Source organism: Alternaria metachromatica (genome assembly GCF_023757995.1).
Source record: "Alternaria metachromatica strain BMP 0045 chromosome Unknown scaffold_5, whole genome shotgun sequence".
Classification (NCBI taxonomy): domain Eukaryota; kingdom Fungi; phylum Ascomycota; class Dothideomycetes; order Pleosporales; family Pleosporaceae; genus Alternaria; species Alternaria metachromatica.
In genome coordinates, this window is record NW_026055496.1 from 72,180 (window position 1) to 84,639 (window position 12,460).

The following is a 12,460-nucleotide window of genomic DNA, read 5'->3' on the forward strand; positions in this document are numbered from 1 at the left end:
CCCCAAGCTAAGATTCGCCCTTCGTTAGCACGGCGTCTTTGGCTCCACATCCATCTGTCAACCTCGCGCCGTATCCGCACGGCATACCGACATTTCGACAGTCTGAACTAGCACCATCACACCTCGCCACTGCTAGATCAGGATTGCTGTGCGAGAATGCCGATTCGCGTCACCAGCTCCATCTCCCGAAGACAGTGCATGAAGTTGGGCAACGGAGGATGATGCAAGCCCCCACCGAGCACGCAACATCACCAACTCGAAGATTCGAAAACCTACTTCCCATTGGACAATCGTCTACTTTGGAGTTCAATATACTTCCCCAGCCCACTATGGGGCTTACCTTTTTGCCTCGCCCATCGCCGTGCGGATCCAGGAAGCGCAGCCGAGCGGTGGCGGATATCGATGGGGAACATTCTTCTGTGCAGAAGAAGAAGCGGCGCCTTCGATTGTTCCTCATCACTTCACGACTATCGCCACAGTTTTCGCACCCAGCAACCAACATTGTGGATCGCGGTAGTTCTAAGATTGCAGTATGGGCCAAGCAAAAGGCTCTTGGACGAAACCTGCTTAGAAAGGCCGCCATCCTCAATGGCATACGCAGACGATGTATCGTGACCAAGGAGGCGCAGTACGGACGCGGTCGTGTGCCAGTTGAGCAGGAGAAAGAACAGGCACAACTTGAGTTGGCGAGGCTAGAGTTCAACCATGGCAGTGTCGACACCTATACGAGACCAGTACACTCGCGGGATCCTTCAGTACCACCCAGTGCTGCCGTGAGAACTGGAGGCCACTTTGTAGTATCTGGGTCGCCTTCCAGTTCTCCAGCGTCTTCGAGAAGCCCTTCGCCTACCTCGCCATCCCCAACATTAAGAAGTCCTTCCGACGAGGTGGCCGCGTTCCGCTCGCCAAACGAAGCATGGTCTCATGCTGCAAGAGACCCGGCACCACGTCGAGACTACCTACCCCTACCGCCATCCCCACTCGGACTCTCAAACTATGACGCTCTCGACGTTGAAGATAGTGGTGATGCGTTCGACCCGTACGCTCATCTCGACGACGAAGATGAGCCGATACCAAACCCATACGAAGACGACGATGATGTGCCTTTCTCGCCTTCTGCCGTCACTTCAACTTCATCCACCACATCATACACCAACACTACACATGCAACGAGCATGTTTTCCGAATTCAACGTGTTGGGCCACGAAGAACCAGTTGTTGGCGACTACGACCAGGTAGATGAAGGCGCAGACGCGATATGGCCAAGCGCGTCTACTTTCGATAGCCCAGCACCTACACTCGCATCAACGTCGCCGGACTTTCCCGCCCTATTCGCAACATCGCAGTCCGCATCCAAGAGAACAGACTCATTCGCCATGTCGCCAAACTTCCGGCCAATCTTGCCAACGAAATCAGTCTCACCGGAGATGCTCGCCGTGAGCACCGCGGCCGCTACTTCGCCAAACTTTATGCCTACAGCACGGACGATGGCTTCTCCTAATCTTGCCCCAACACTAGCGCCAATGTCACCAAACTTCCCTCCTGTATCGACGTCGCCCAATTTCGCCTCGGCATCTGCGGCCATACCTGCCTCGCCGAATTTGATGCCATTGGCTGCTCCCCCTTCGCCGAACTTCCTGCCGGTTTCCAAGTCGCCAAATTTCACTGCGCTCGATACCTCGATGATAGGACAGAACCCGACGGCATGGAACCATTTGGACAACCACCCAGGCCGAGCAGATCAGCCAGTTCGCACGAGTGACGTAGAAGAAGAACGTAGACGGCAGCGGAACTTGATGTTCATGCGTTTTGGATCATAAGAATAGTACTCAACGAGCGAGCTTCACACGCGATAGAATCTACCTACTGGATCTGCAGCATATATCATCGGCATCACATCCACCCAGCGACGGCGCCTTTGACTTCTAGAACAAGGCGCATACCATACGTTCCGTAATCAACTACGACTTGAAAATTTCACTTCGCATTGCATTTTCAATCTGAAAAAACTTGTTTGTACCACCAAAATTCACAAAAAGGGTTCGGAGCATGGGGGGTTGGGGATGTCACAAAAAAGGAAGAATAAAAGGGCATCTGGTGTTTATTGTACTACTATATTGCGGGAAAAAGCAGGCTGTTTAGCGTTTCCACGTCCAATGGTTTGGAGTTTGGGGACTCTTTATCGTCGCAAATGGTCCACGCTTGAGTAGGGATGTTGTGTATGTAGATTAAGGATACGGGAAGCCTTTTGGCGTTTTCTGTTTTGTATGAGTGTTCAGAAGAGCATTTAGCATGTACAACAGTATCTGATTCAAATTACGAAATCATTCAACATGCCGAGATTCCAATTCCAACTCATCCATCCCAGAGAGTGACATCTTTCGGCCAACTCCGGAGACTGATCCCCGTACTGAAGTCACATCCTATGCTTTCTGCAACTTGGTAGCTCGGTCTAGAGCGATATCACACATGGCCTGAATGGCCTCCTGTCGCTCAGCCTTGATATCACCCCGATCAATACGCGAACGCATGTTCTCCATGATTTCCGATCTGGGGCGACCATTGACGAAAACACTACACCCCTCGTTAGTCCAGAAATCCCCAAACATAGACCAGTCCGAAAAACAGAAATCAACTCACACGTATCTCAGCCCCGGAAACTTCCCCTCATACTCCTCATTCAACCGTCCCAGCATCTCCCTCTCCTCCTCCCCACCCTGCTGCAACTGCGCCTGCTCTTTCCGACTCTGCTCGCTATCCACCTTCTTCTCGCCCAACCTCGGGTGCGAACACAGAATCTCAGATAACTTCTTCACATCGGCTTCGTCATCCGAGGCAGCTAGTGCGGCGAGCTGCGCATTGACGGCTGTGATGAGGATGTCATAGCTGGGGAAGGTGGCGGAGCGCAGCACGGGGAAGGTGATTGTGCGGAGGGGAGGCGAGGGCTCGAAGAGCAGGTCTAGAACGTTGGTGAGGGTGGACTCGGAGGCGTGGGGGAGGGCGCTGGCGGGTGGGAGTGATGTCATTGTTAGGGTTGAGGGTAGTGACTAGTGGTTCGGGATAGCCGTTTATTGCTTTTCTCGCGATGCGATAGTTTGGGACCGGAGATTTGGCTAGTTAGGATTTGGGATTGAAGGGTAGAAGTTGACGTTTGTAGAGTGGTGGTGGTGAGGCAGAAGGCTGTGGTTATGGTCGTGGTTCACTGTTCAATCTTTTTTTCGCGGCCGCTACCGACCGATCAGCGATGCAGCGCATGCCTGGTCATGGCCAACGACGTGCATGGTGTCTTTACGTGGGTCGCTGCAAGGGGCAAAGCTGTTCTGGATGGATAGCGGGGCAGCACCGAAGAGTTAGTGTCGAGGTAGGTGAGCTTTGCAGACGGACTGCCGTCTAGCTTTTCCTAGTCCGCGACGCGTACCGTGTTTTGCAGTAAACAATGCACGAAGCTTGTTTATACTGCACGGCGGAGTCGAGGTGCATTTTTTTCAAGGTCCGACGCGTTCCCACAGGCCCTCAACAAAGTGGAATGGACTGGGATGTCGTGTTATAGAACTTAGACTGGCTAGTATAGCTGCGAGGTGCTGTCACGTCTGGTGATGCTCGAATTTGAGCTAAGAAGATGCGCATTGGGACTGCGATCGACTGCTGGGTTGGCAGCTGTTTGCTTCTTCTTCCCCGCCTTGTCATCGGCGATATACCGGCGGCACAAGCAATGGAAGGCTTTCATAGCCGTCAGCCCTTGACTGTCGATCTGATCGAATAGGGTGTGACCTGGGGCGCCTCAGAGTTGCCGGCTGTACCTGCGTTGGTGAGGGTCTTCATGCGGGCCAGGGCTGTCATGCGTGCGAGTATCCGAGATTATCGAAGGATACCACGTGGAGACAGCACTGTATGCAATCGCTTGTACAACATCGCGTCGCTCATAAAAACAAAGAACAAACGGGCACACGTGCAGTGCAGCAGTGGTGCAGTCTGGGGAGTCGATGTCGGTGAGAAGGCGTGTGGAGCGGGAGGCGGAGATAAAGTGCCTAGTGCTCTCAGGCCATGGAGCCCCCTGTGTTTCAGCTCCACGCTCGCCTTCACTGCCCTTCCTCCAGCTTGCTCTTTTGGAGGAGACTGCTAGGCGCATTGCACGGCACAGTTCCTGAAGCGTCCATTTGCCTCGACGCCCAGCGCAGCAGCCCCAATGGCCCGCCGCCCCATGCGCCTCTGCCTCTGCCTCTGATACTCTGCCACCTCGGATCCCTGATTGCATGACCCCTACTAGCCCGGACCTCCTGGCCTCTGGCGCTTTCAACATCACGACTTGACGACTCTTCGCCGCAGACACGCACGGCTTTGAGAGTCTGCACCCCCGAGCGTCGCTTTCCGGCTGACCTGGCACCATGTCGCTGAACGGACTGGACAATGTCGAGGTCACACAGGCGTACCAGGGTGCCCTCGCCGAAGCTGGCGGTTGGTACGACGTCCCAATTTCTTCTTCGCACGCGGACCACGTGTTAACGTTTGGCATCTAGGTTCCTGCTCAGGTACACGTCAAGGGATGCCGTCGAAGTCCTGACCCGCGGCACTGGCGGTGCTGGCGAGGCGCGCGCTGCCGTCGCCCAGTACGAGGAAAAGTCACCGCTGTACGGCCTCCTGCTGTACCGCCGGCGCAAGGTCCTGGTCAAATACGTGCCCGAGGGGACATCGCGACTGCTTCAGGGTATGTGGAGGCTAGTTCCTATCATGACCACGACTAACGCTCGACAGCCCGCGTCAGTGTCCACTTCATCAACATCACCGAGAAGTTTGCGCCCCACGACATCGTCCTGTCCATATCCACCCCGGAAGAGCTCAGCGATGCCGCTCTTACCGCCGCGTGCAGTCTGCACACCGCCGCCCCGTCGAGCTCCTCCTCCAGCGGATCGTCGCGCCAGCAGAAGCTCAGCTGGATCCAAGAGGCCGCCGAGGAAGGCGCCCAGCCCGATGCAGACGGCAGTACACGACCGGAAACTGCGAAGTCCAACATACCCACCATACTGGAGCCATCTAGAGACAGCGAAGACAATCTCACGAGGAGCGGGTCGATCAACTCACAAGCCGAGACGGTGCCGTTGATGCTGGACGAGAAGGTCGTCGAGCACAAACTGTCACCACAGATTTCCCATGTCACCATGGAGACGGTAACCGAAGGGCCGACGACGCCAGACGACACCGATCTCTCGGATCTCCAGGACACGCTCAAAAGCTACGACTCGCTCTTCGAAGGTGGACCAGAACCCCGGAACTCTTCGCAGACTGCACGACCAAACTACAACGAACTGTACGAGCACTACTACGCGCAGTACACCAAACCAAAGGTTAAGCTGGGACCACGGCCGCGGCCATCGCTCGAAGGCAGGAGACCATCCACCTCGGGCAGTGCTCCGTCAGATCTGGCGAGACCGAAGTCATCGCTCCCGGCAGGTCTGCGCTCTGCGGCACGAAAGACAGCTGAGAAGAAAGAGTCCAAGACCAACGCCTCGAGCACCCTTCCCGCAATCGCTATTCCTCCTCCACACCAGGTTCCTCCAATGCCTGAGATGCCACAATCCCCCGCCTCGTCAGTATACTCCACGAGAGCCCCCGCCAGTACCAAGTCGATGCCCGTGTCCGCATATAGGAGTCACCTCAGGGCGGGAGGATCGACACAGGAGCGGACAAGACTCATGAAGGCTCTCGAGATGCGCAAGAAACAACAACAGGCCCAACAGCTGCGGAAGGAGAAGGCTACTGAAGATGCTGCATCGGAGGTAGAAGTCAAGGCCGCGGAGATAAAGGTGGAGACTGACGCCGAAGATGAAACTACGACAGATGCGACCGTTACTGCGACCGAGCCCGATGATGGCCCCTCCGCTGCACAACCTGAGGCCGAAACTGACGCCGACAAGGAGACCCTGCTTGGCGACGATCTCCCTTCCTCGTCGCGTTTAAGCCGCTCTGGCCTTGCATTCGCTGATGGTCCTACCGAGACAGACGACTTAAACTCTACTGCTTCGATTTCGTCACCCGTATCCGCCCAGACCCACGGTTCCACCGGCGCACCTTCAACACGGCCGTCGTCTATCTCGGAGGACGAGGCAGGTATGGAAGAATCGCAAAAATCTGACGAGCAAGAAGAGTCGCACAATGCGGATTTTGTGGATGAAGAGCAATCAGTTGACAGCACGCCGACGGTGGTTCCTGAGAGCACGACTCCCGTACCGCCTGTCGAAGCACAGGAGATTGCGCAAGGCCCAGTAATTACCGAGCGAGCGCCGTCGTTCGATGACGCAGATGACAGCAGCAAGAGGGACACCCTAAGGCCATGGGAGAATGACATGCCATCACAACGCCGCTCGAACCGCGAATCTACCATCTACATGCCGTCGAACGAAGGGTACCAGCAAGAGGAGGGACAGTCCAAGAGACGCAACAGGGAGTCTATGCTCATGCCGTCTTCCCAGCATCAAAGTTGGTACGAAACCAAAGGAAAGCGACGTGCTGTCTTGGATCCACTCGAAGTTAGCGCGGACCAATCCGAGACCGAGTACCTGTCGGATGATTCTTTCATGGAGGAGCTGCAAAGCGCTACAGTACACCAAGCTAAGCCCATGTCGGTATCCAAGTCGCCAATCACCCCATTCTTCCCCAGGAAATGCTCTGCAACAGACCTACAAACACCTCCAAGATCAGCGTCGTCGAATTACCATGGCATCAGCCGCCTGTCACCTGAGCAAACTGGCCGTAAGATCTCAGGCGGTTGGCCTCCTGCGCCAAAGTCCGACTCCAGCACCGCGCCGAAGAAAATCAACGTTTCCTCCGGCATCTCTCAGAGGATCAAAGCACTTGCAGACAAGACCAACAGGGAATCGGCTTCACAAGTAAGTCTTGCGAGCTCTGCTTTGAGCACTAGAAGCTCCGTCGCCCAGCGTAAATCCTCGTTCTTTGCAACAACACCTGTTGAGATCTCGCCCAGCGGGAAATCTACGCCGCGTCTCGAAAGCCCCTCGTTTTTGGCTTCATCTGCTTCAACAACGCCTGACAAGAAGAAACAGTCGGCGCCAGTCAAGTCGACAGTATACAACGTACAGCGAGGAGTTGAGAAGCCGGAGTCTGTGCAAGTGACGGCCCGCATCGTTCGCGATGAGCGCACAATGAAGCCGACGCTTGCTATGCCAACGGAGAGCACACCACTCGATCTCCACCAGAGTCCTCTTATCATCGACCACCAAAAGGCAACCATCACGCCTAGGAGCCCTACCCGTGGAAGACCGGAGCCTGCTTCTCCTCCACCTTCGTCTTCACACTCCCGCGAGCCCAGCAATGCGCCTTCGCGGGCTTCGTCCGAGAGCACGTGGAGAGCCTTCGGTCGCCGCATGAGCGAGTCCAAATCAGTACACAGCCACGACGGCGAAGACAAGAGGGAAGACAAGAAGGACAAGAAAGACGAGAAGAAGTCGCGGACCAGTAAAATGTTCAAGCGCATGTCTTCTTCCATGTCTGCCATGCCCTGGAAGAACTCTAACAGCAGCTTGGCGCTTCCCGAGAACGACATGCGCTCCACCTCTCTGGCTTCTCTACGCGAGCCACCACCACCTGTGCATGTTGGCGATCTGAACATCCAGTTCCCAGACACTCTGGTAAGTCTCATCAATGTCAATACCGACTTTACGCTAACCTGATGCAGCTTTGGAAACGACGATGGGTTGAGATTGACGCCTTGGGCAACCTCGTCCTCAGTCCGTCGAAACACAACGAGAAGGGAATTGTCAAGCGATTCCATCTCAGCGACTTTCGCACACCCTACCCACCTGACCAAGATCGCCAAGAACTTCCCAACAGCGTGGTCCTTGATTTCATGGACGGGCGTACCTTGCAGTGCGCATGCGAGACGTACATTGGGCAAGCTCAGGTTCTGCAAAGTAGGATTCAACCCGGTCGATGTTTGCGTCAGCTGCTAACTTCCATCCAGTCCTGCGGGAGGCGCACGATGCCTGGATTGCGTACAACCAAGCGTTGTGAACAGTCGCCACGACTTCTACCCAACTCTTCGCCCCAACGGCTCCACTCTCCTTTCCTCTCGGCTTTTCTTTGTGACGACGTACGACTACAGCATCAGGCATCACCTTTTCCTTGTTGTGTTGGATACAAAACGGTTCTAAACTGGGGCTGTATCTCTCTCCTTGCATACTTTCGGCCCTCGACCCTTTTCTCCATTTTACCTTATTTCCTTTCCATACCCGTTTGAATTGGGGGAGGCCATCTGGCAGGCTTGGAGCCCCTTCTTCTTCCTCTTCTGCCTGTAACACAAGCCTTTTGATTTGTATAATATCTAATGCTGCACTGGCGGCAGCCGAGTTATTGCTGTTTTTGGAGTGCGGGCGGATTGCAATGAAGGTGGACTACAAGATATAGAGACCAGTTCCGCAATTGGACTACGTGCCCTTGTCATATTTGTTTCTGCTAGGTGATGGTCGTTCCCAATGCAGGTGAACCAGAGGGGTGCATTAAATCTCCGGCTCAAAGAAGGATAATGTGGCAGTTTTTGTGGTGGATTTATCCAAAGTGTTGGGCAAGATGGCTCGACTCGGGGCTGGGTGTGAGCAGTGCGCAATCTCAGATGGAGGCGTGCCAGTCGGAAGGGGTTAGCGTATCGCAGCTGCAGGGATTAAGCGACACCTGGCGTCATACATGCATTCCCATGCATTCGACATGTGCATTTGATGGAGAGCTCGGTATGTTAATGATGCGCAGCAAAAAGGGCCTTGTGCCTGCCATCATGCGGCCAACTCCCCGACGGTCTTCTCCAACCTCCCCCTTAGCTCTGCGCCAGAGGCCACCATAGAGAGAAGACGCAACCCGAGGACTCCGCACTGGGCTTCCAAGAGGCTGTTGCGCCGCTTTCCCGCCCCGTCCTCGCAGCGCATCCTGCAGCCTCAAAGTAACGTCTACGAGGGTAACCCCATCTGTTCACAGCAGCCGTCATTGCATTGTCACGAGCCTCGGCGCCGCGTGCCCGTCAGGCACCTCAACCAAAGTAGAGGAGGGTCGCGTAGTGGTGTGCGCCTTGTATAAACACCGTCCGGCACCTCCGCGCTCCTCGACATCATGCCGGCCACTTCCCCAAACCACCCCTTCGCCTCGCCCAACGCCATCCCGCCCCGCACCAGCTCCACGGGCATCCTCAATTTGAACGCGAGCATTGCCAAGCAACCGTCCAGAACGAGTGTGCTGCGTCCCTTGAGCGAGATTGATTGGCTCGGCCAGAGCAAGAAAAGCAAGACGAGCCATCCGGCGGATCCTGCGAACGCGCCTGCCCAAAACGTGTGCATGCAACAACCTCGGCCGCAGACCATGGCCGCGCAGTTGAACTCGCCGCCCCGCACCGAGCACACCGACATGGACTCGCCCATGGACAACACCCAAGCCGGCGCGAACCTCGAAGCCAGCACAAATTACCCGACGCCGCTGTCACCACCCGCAGAACATGCAAAAGATATTGGCGAGGAGCTCATATACGGAAATGGGGTCGCGTGGACAGAGGGCAAGGAGCGCATACTACTGGGGCCCTACGACTACCTGTATGGACACCCCGGCAAGGACATACGGAGTCAGTGCATCGCAGCCTTCAACCTGTGGTTGAAAGTGCCGCCAGAGAGACTCGAGATTATCACAAAAGTGGTGGGCATGCTGCATACCGCGAGTCTACTGTAAGCACACCCACCCCACATTCCCCTCCCTTGCCTAACCCCCTCCAGCGTCGACGATGTAGAAGACTCGTCCATCCTCCGCCGCGGCATCCCGGTCGCCCACTCTATCTTCGGAACCCCGCAAACGATCAACTCGGCCAACTACGTCTACTTCCGCGCGCTATCCCTGCTTCTCTCCATGAACAACCCTAAGCTCATCGAGATCTTCACAGAAGAGCTGTTGAACCTGCACCGTGGACAGGGCATGGACCTATATTGGAGGGACACCCTGACATGTCCGAGCGAAGCAGACTACCTAGAAATGGTAGGGAACAAAACCGGGGGTTTATTCAGACTAGCAATCAAGCTCATGCAAGCAGAGTCGCATACAGATATGTACGTGCCCGACGTCTCCACCCCAAGATTTCACCCCAGCTAACAACGCCCAGTGACTGCACCCCCCTTGTCTCCACAATAGGCCTCCTCTTCCAGATCCTAGACGACCACCTCAACCTCTCCCCCACATCCGGCTACACAACCCTCAAAGGCCTCTGCGAAGACCTTACAGAAGGCAAATTCAGCTTCCCCGTTATCCACGCTATCCGCGCCGATCCCAGTAACCAGATCTTGATCAACATCCTCAAACAAAAGACTACCGATGAGGAGGTTAAGCGGTATGCGCTTCGATACATGGAGAGCAAGGGCAGCTTTGAATACAGTAAGGGTGTTATTGAGGAGCTGAGGGGCAAGACGGAGGAGCATGTTCGTGGGGTAGAGAGGGAGTTAGGGGTCGATGGCAAGGAAGGGGCGGATGCGCTGAGGGTTATGTTGGAGAGGTTGGTGCTCAAGTGAAGGAGGTGGATATAATGTCGGCATGTCATGTCATGTCATGCTTTACGAAGCTCATGTCTCATGATGGTTGGTTGGTCTCTGTACGTGTCTTGTCTGTCTATTTGTTAGGAGATGGATGGATGGCTTAATACCCAATGTACGGTGGATTTGCATACTTATATACTAATAGACTGTGGTTGTGTTGTAGAAAGTAGTATATGATCCTTAATGTGTGTAGCAAATACGAAGTGATCGATTTCTCTAGTATTGGATTCTGAATGAATGTGGTATGTACCAAGTGTTCTATTTCTCTGCCATCCTTCATGCCGGGTTCGTCGTGTCGCAGTAGTGAGGACTGACAGCTTCATGTACAGGCGCGTGAAATCATACACGTATTCGACCACCAACTCCGAACAGACCCTATGAAGCCTTGCGCTGTATCCACTTCCGCCTCTTCGACATCGCTCGTACGTCTTGTGAGTTCGTCAGGTTTGCTCTGCGACCAGCATATCCGTTCATACTCACTCCTCGTCGTCCACCACTCTCTTCACAACCTTAACTCTCTTCACCTGACTAGTCGGCGCCATGACTCTTTGTCGCTGTGCTCCCAGCGACTTCCTCAACGCCGTCGTGAACTCCTCGTACATATCATCGTTAGACTTCGGCGCTTGAGACGAATAACGATGATAGCTATTACGGCTGTCGAAATGGTCTTCGCCGAGCTTGATGATGTCGACAACAGCGTCGACTTTGCCTTGCGCCATACCCACAGCTTCCATCCAGGGGAACGCATCGCGGTAAAGTTGGTCGGCGCCGTACTTGGAGGCGCGGTACCAGCCGATCTGGGAGTCGATATGAAAGGCGGTAATGTTGGTGGCCCAGACGAGGGCAGCGAAGCAAGAGTGATTGTACGCTTTCATGGCGCGGCCATGGAGCCAGCCTAGTATGCGGAGCGTTCTGAGGCTCTTGGAGCGGTTGGGACCGAGGTTGATCATGAAGTTGTACAACGCGAAGCTATCAGTGAAGATGAATTCGTTCTTGCCATATAGGATATCGACGCCTTCCTGGTGGATCTGCTTGCTCACGGCGAGAAGCGACGTGACGAGAGGCGCTGATTCTTCTTGAGCCTTTCGGATACCGTTGTTCATGCGCTGGGCATCAGACCAGCTGGACCCTTCGGATAGCTCAGCTTGCAGCTTGGCGGATATGCGCTCTACGTTGCGGCGCTTGTGCTTGAACACGCCGACGAGGTTGATGCCAGAGGGGTCGGTGAGCGTGTACTCGTAGATGATGTTTCTGATCTCGGCAGGGAGTTTCAGGAAAGGGAAGATCTTGCGCTTGGGAAGCGGGCGGGAGCTTGTTGCGACTGCACGCTTCTGGAGTAGATTCGTTAGTCTCAGTGCTTGTAGTTCACGCAGAGGTGCATTGAACCTTTGCTTGTGGCGTGTCAAAGTCCGACTCTGAGTCCGAGACGTCCAGTTCATCGAGGTGGTATGTAACCTGAGTCCTCTTGCGCTTGGAGTAACGTCCAGACGCAAAGGTCTCTGCTGGAGCGCTAATGTCGGTCATGGCGAATGGCTGGTAAGTCAATTGCGGGTTAAATATCTGAGAGGTGTCGAGATGGATCAGAACGCAGATGAGATTGAAACAACACGTTAGAACGCGTGTACGCGACTTCTTTAATAGAACTTCGTCATGGAAGTCGCGTGGTCAGGTGTTGTTCGCTTTGGGACTAGTCTAGGCAGCGATGTCGCGATATCAGGGATTAGCAAGGCATCAATTCGACGGCGCAGGCGCCATCAAAGCCGTGAAGGATTGTTCGACGAGCATTGACTGACATCGTCTACATTCGTGGTAATCGCGATGCGCACAAAGTGCAGCGGCGTGTAGCTTGAGGAAGGAGAGCTCGAGATGGGTTGCGTCACTCTGGTCCTGCT

General features: G+C 54.8%; 5 protein-coding genes across 5 annotated transcripts; 3 read left to right on the forward strand and 2 right to left on the reverse strand.

The window, feature by feature from the left end:
• Positions 1-329: 329 nt before the first annotated feature.
• Positions 330-1,501, forward strand: J4E83_002960 (uncharacterized protein; the record flags this gene model as incomplete). The annotated part of the gene is made up of 2 exons (XM_049329900.1): positions 330-1,235; positions 1,286-1,501. 2 exons carry the CDS (start codon positions 330-332, stop codon positions 1,499-1,501), a joined length of 1,122 nt encoding a protein of 373 aa, XP_049190396.1.
• Positions 1,502-2,423: 922 nt separating this feature from the next.
• On the reverse strand, positions 2,424-3,026 carry J4E83_002961 (uncharacterized protein; the record flags this gene model as incomplete). The annotated part of the gene is made up of 2 exons (XM_049329901.1): positions 2,424-2,574; positions 2,641-3,026. 2 exons carry the CDS (start codon positions 3,024-3,026, stop codon positions 2,424-2,426), a joined length of 537 nt encoding a protein of 178 aa, XP_049190397.1.
• A 1,359-nt stretch (positions 3,027-4,385) lies between these two features.
• On the forward strand, positions 4,386-8,025 carry J4E83_002962 (uncharacterized protein; the record flags this gene model as incomplete). The annotated part of the gene is made up of 5 exons (XM_049329902.1): positions 4,386-4,459; positions 4,518-4,705; positions 4,753-7,643; positions 7,691-7,925; positions 7,976-8,025. 5 exons carry the CDS (start codon positions 4,386-4,388, stop codon positions 8,023-8,025), a joined length of 3,438 nt encoding a protein of 1,145 aa, XP_049190398.1.
• A 1,086-nt stretch (positions 8,026-9,111) lies between these two features.
• On the forward strand, positions 9,112-10,544 carry J4E83_002963 (uncharacterized protein; the record flags this gene model as incomplete). The annotated part of the gene is made up of 3 exons (XM_049329903.1): positions 9,112-9,713; positions 9,762-10,088; positions 10,142-10,544. The coding sequence occupies 3 exons, from the start codon at positions 9,112-9,114 to the stop codon at positions 10,542-10,544; spliced, it is 1,332 nt and encodes a 443-aa protein (XP_049190399.1).
• Positions 10,545-11,044: 500 nt separating this feature from the next.
• Positions 11,045-12,092, reverse strand: J4E83_002964 (uncharacterized protein; the record flags this gene model as incomplete). The annotated part of the gene is made up of 2 exons (XM_049329904.1): positions 11,045-11,899; positions 11,955-12,092. The coding sequence occupies 2 exons, from the start codon at positions 12,090-12,092 to the stop codon at positions 11,045-11,047; spliced, it is 993 nt and encodes a 330-aa protein (XP_049190400.1).
• Between the last annotated feature and the right edge of the window lie 368 nt (positions 12,093-12,460).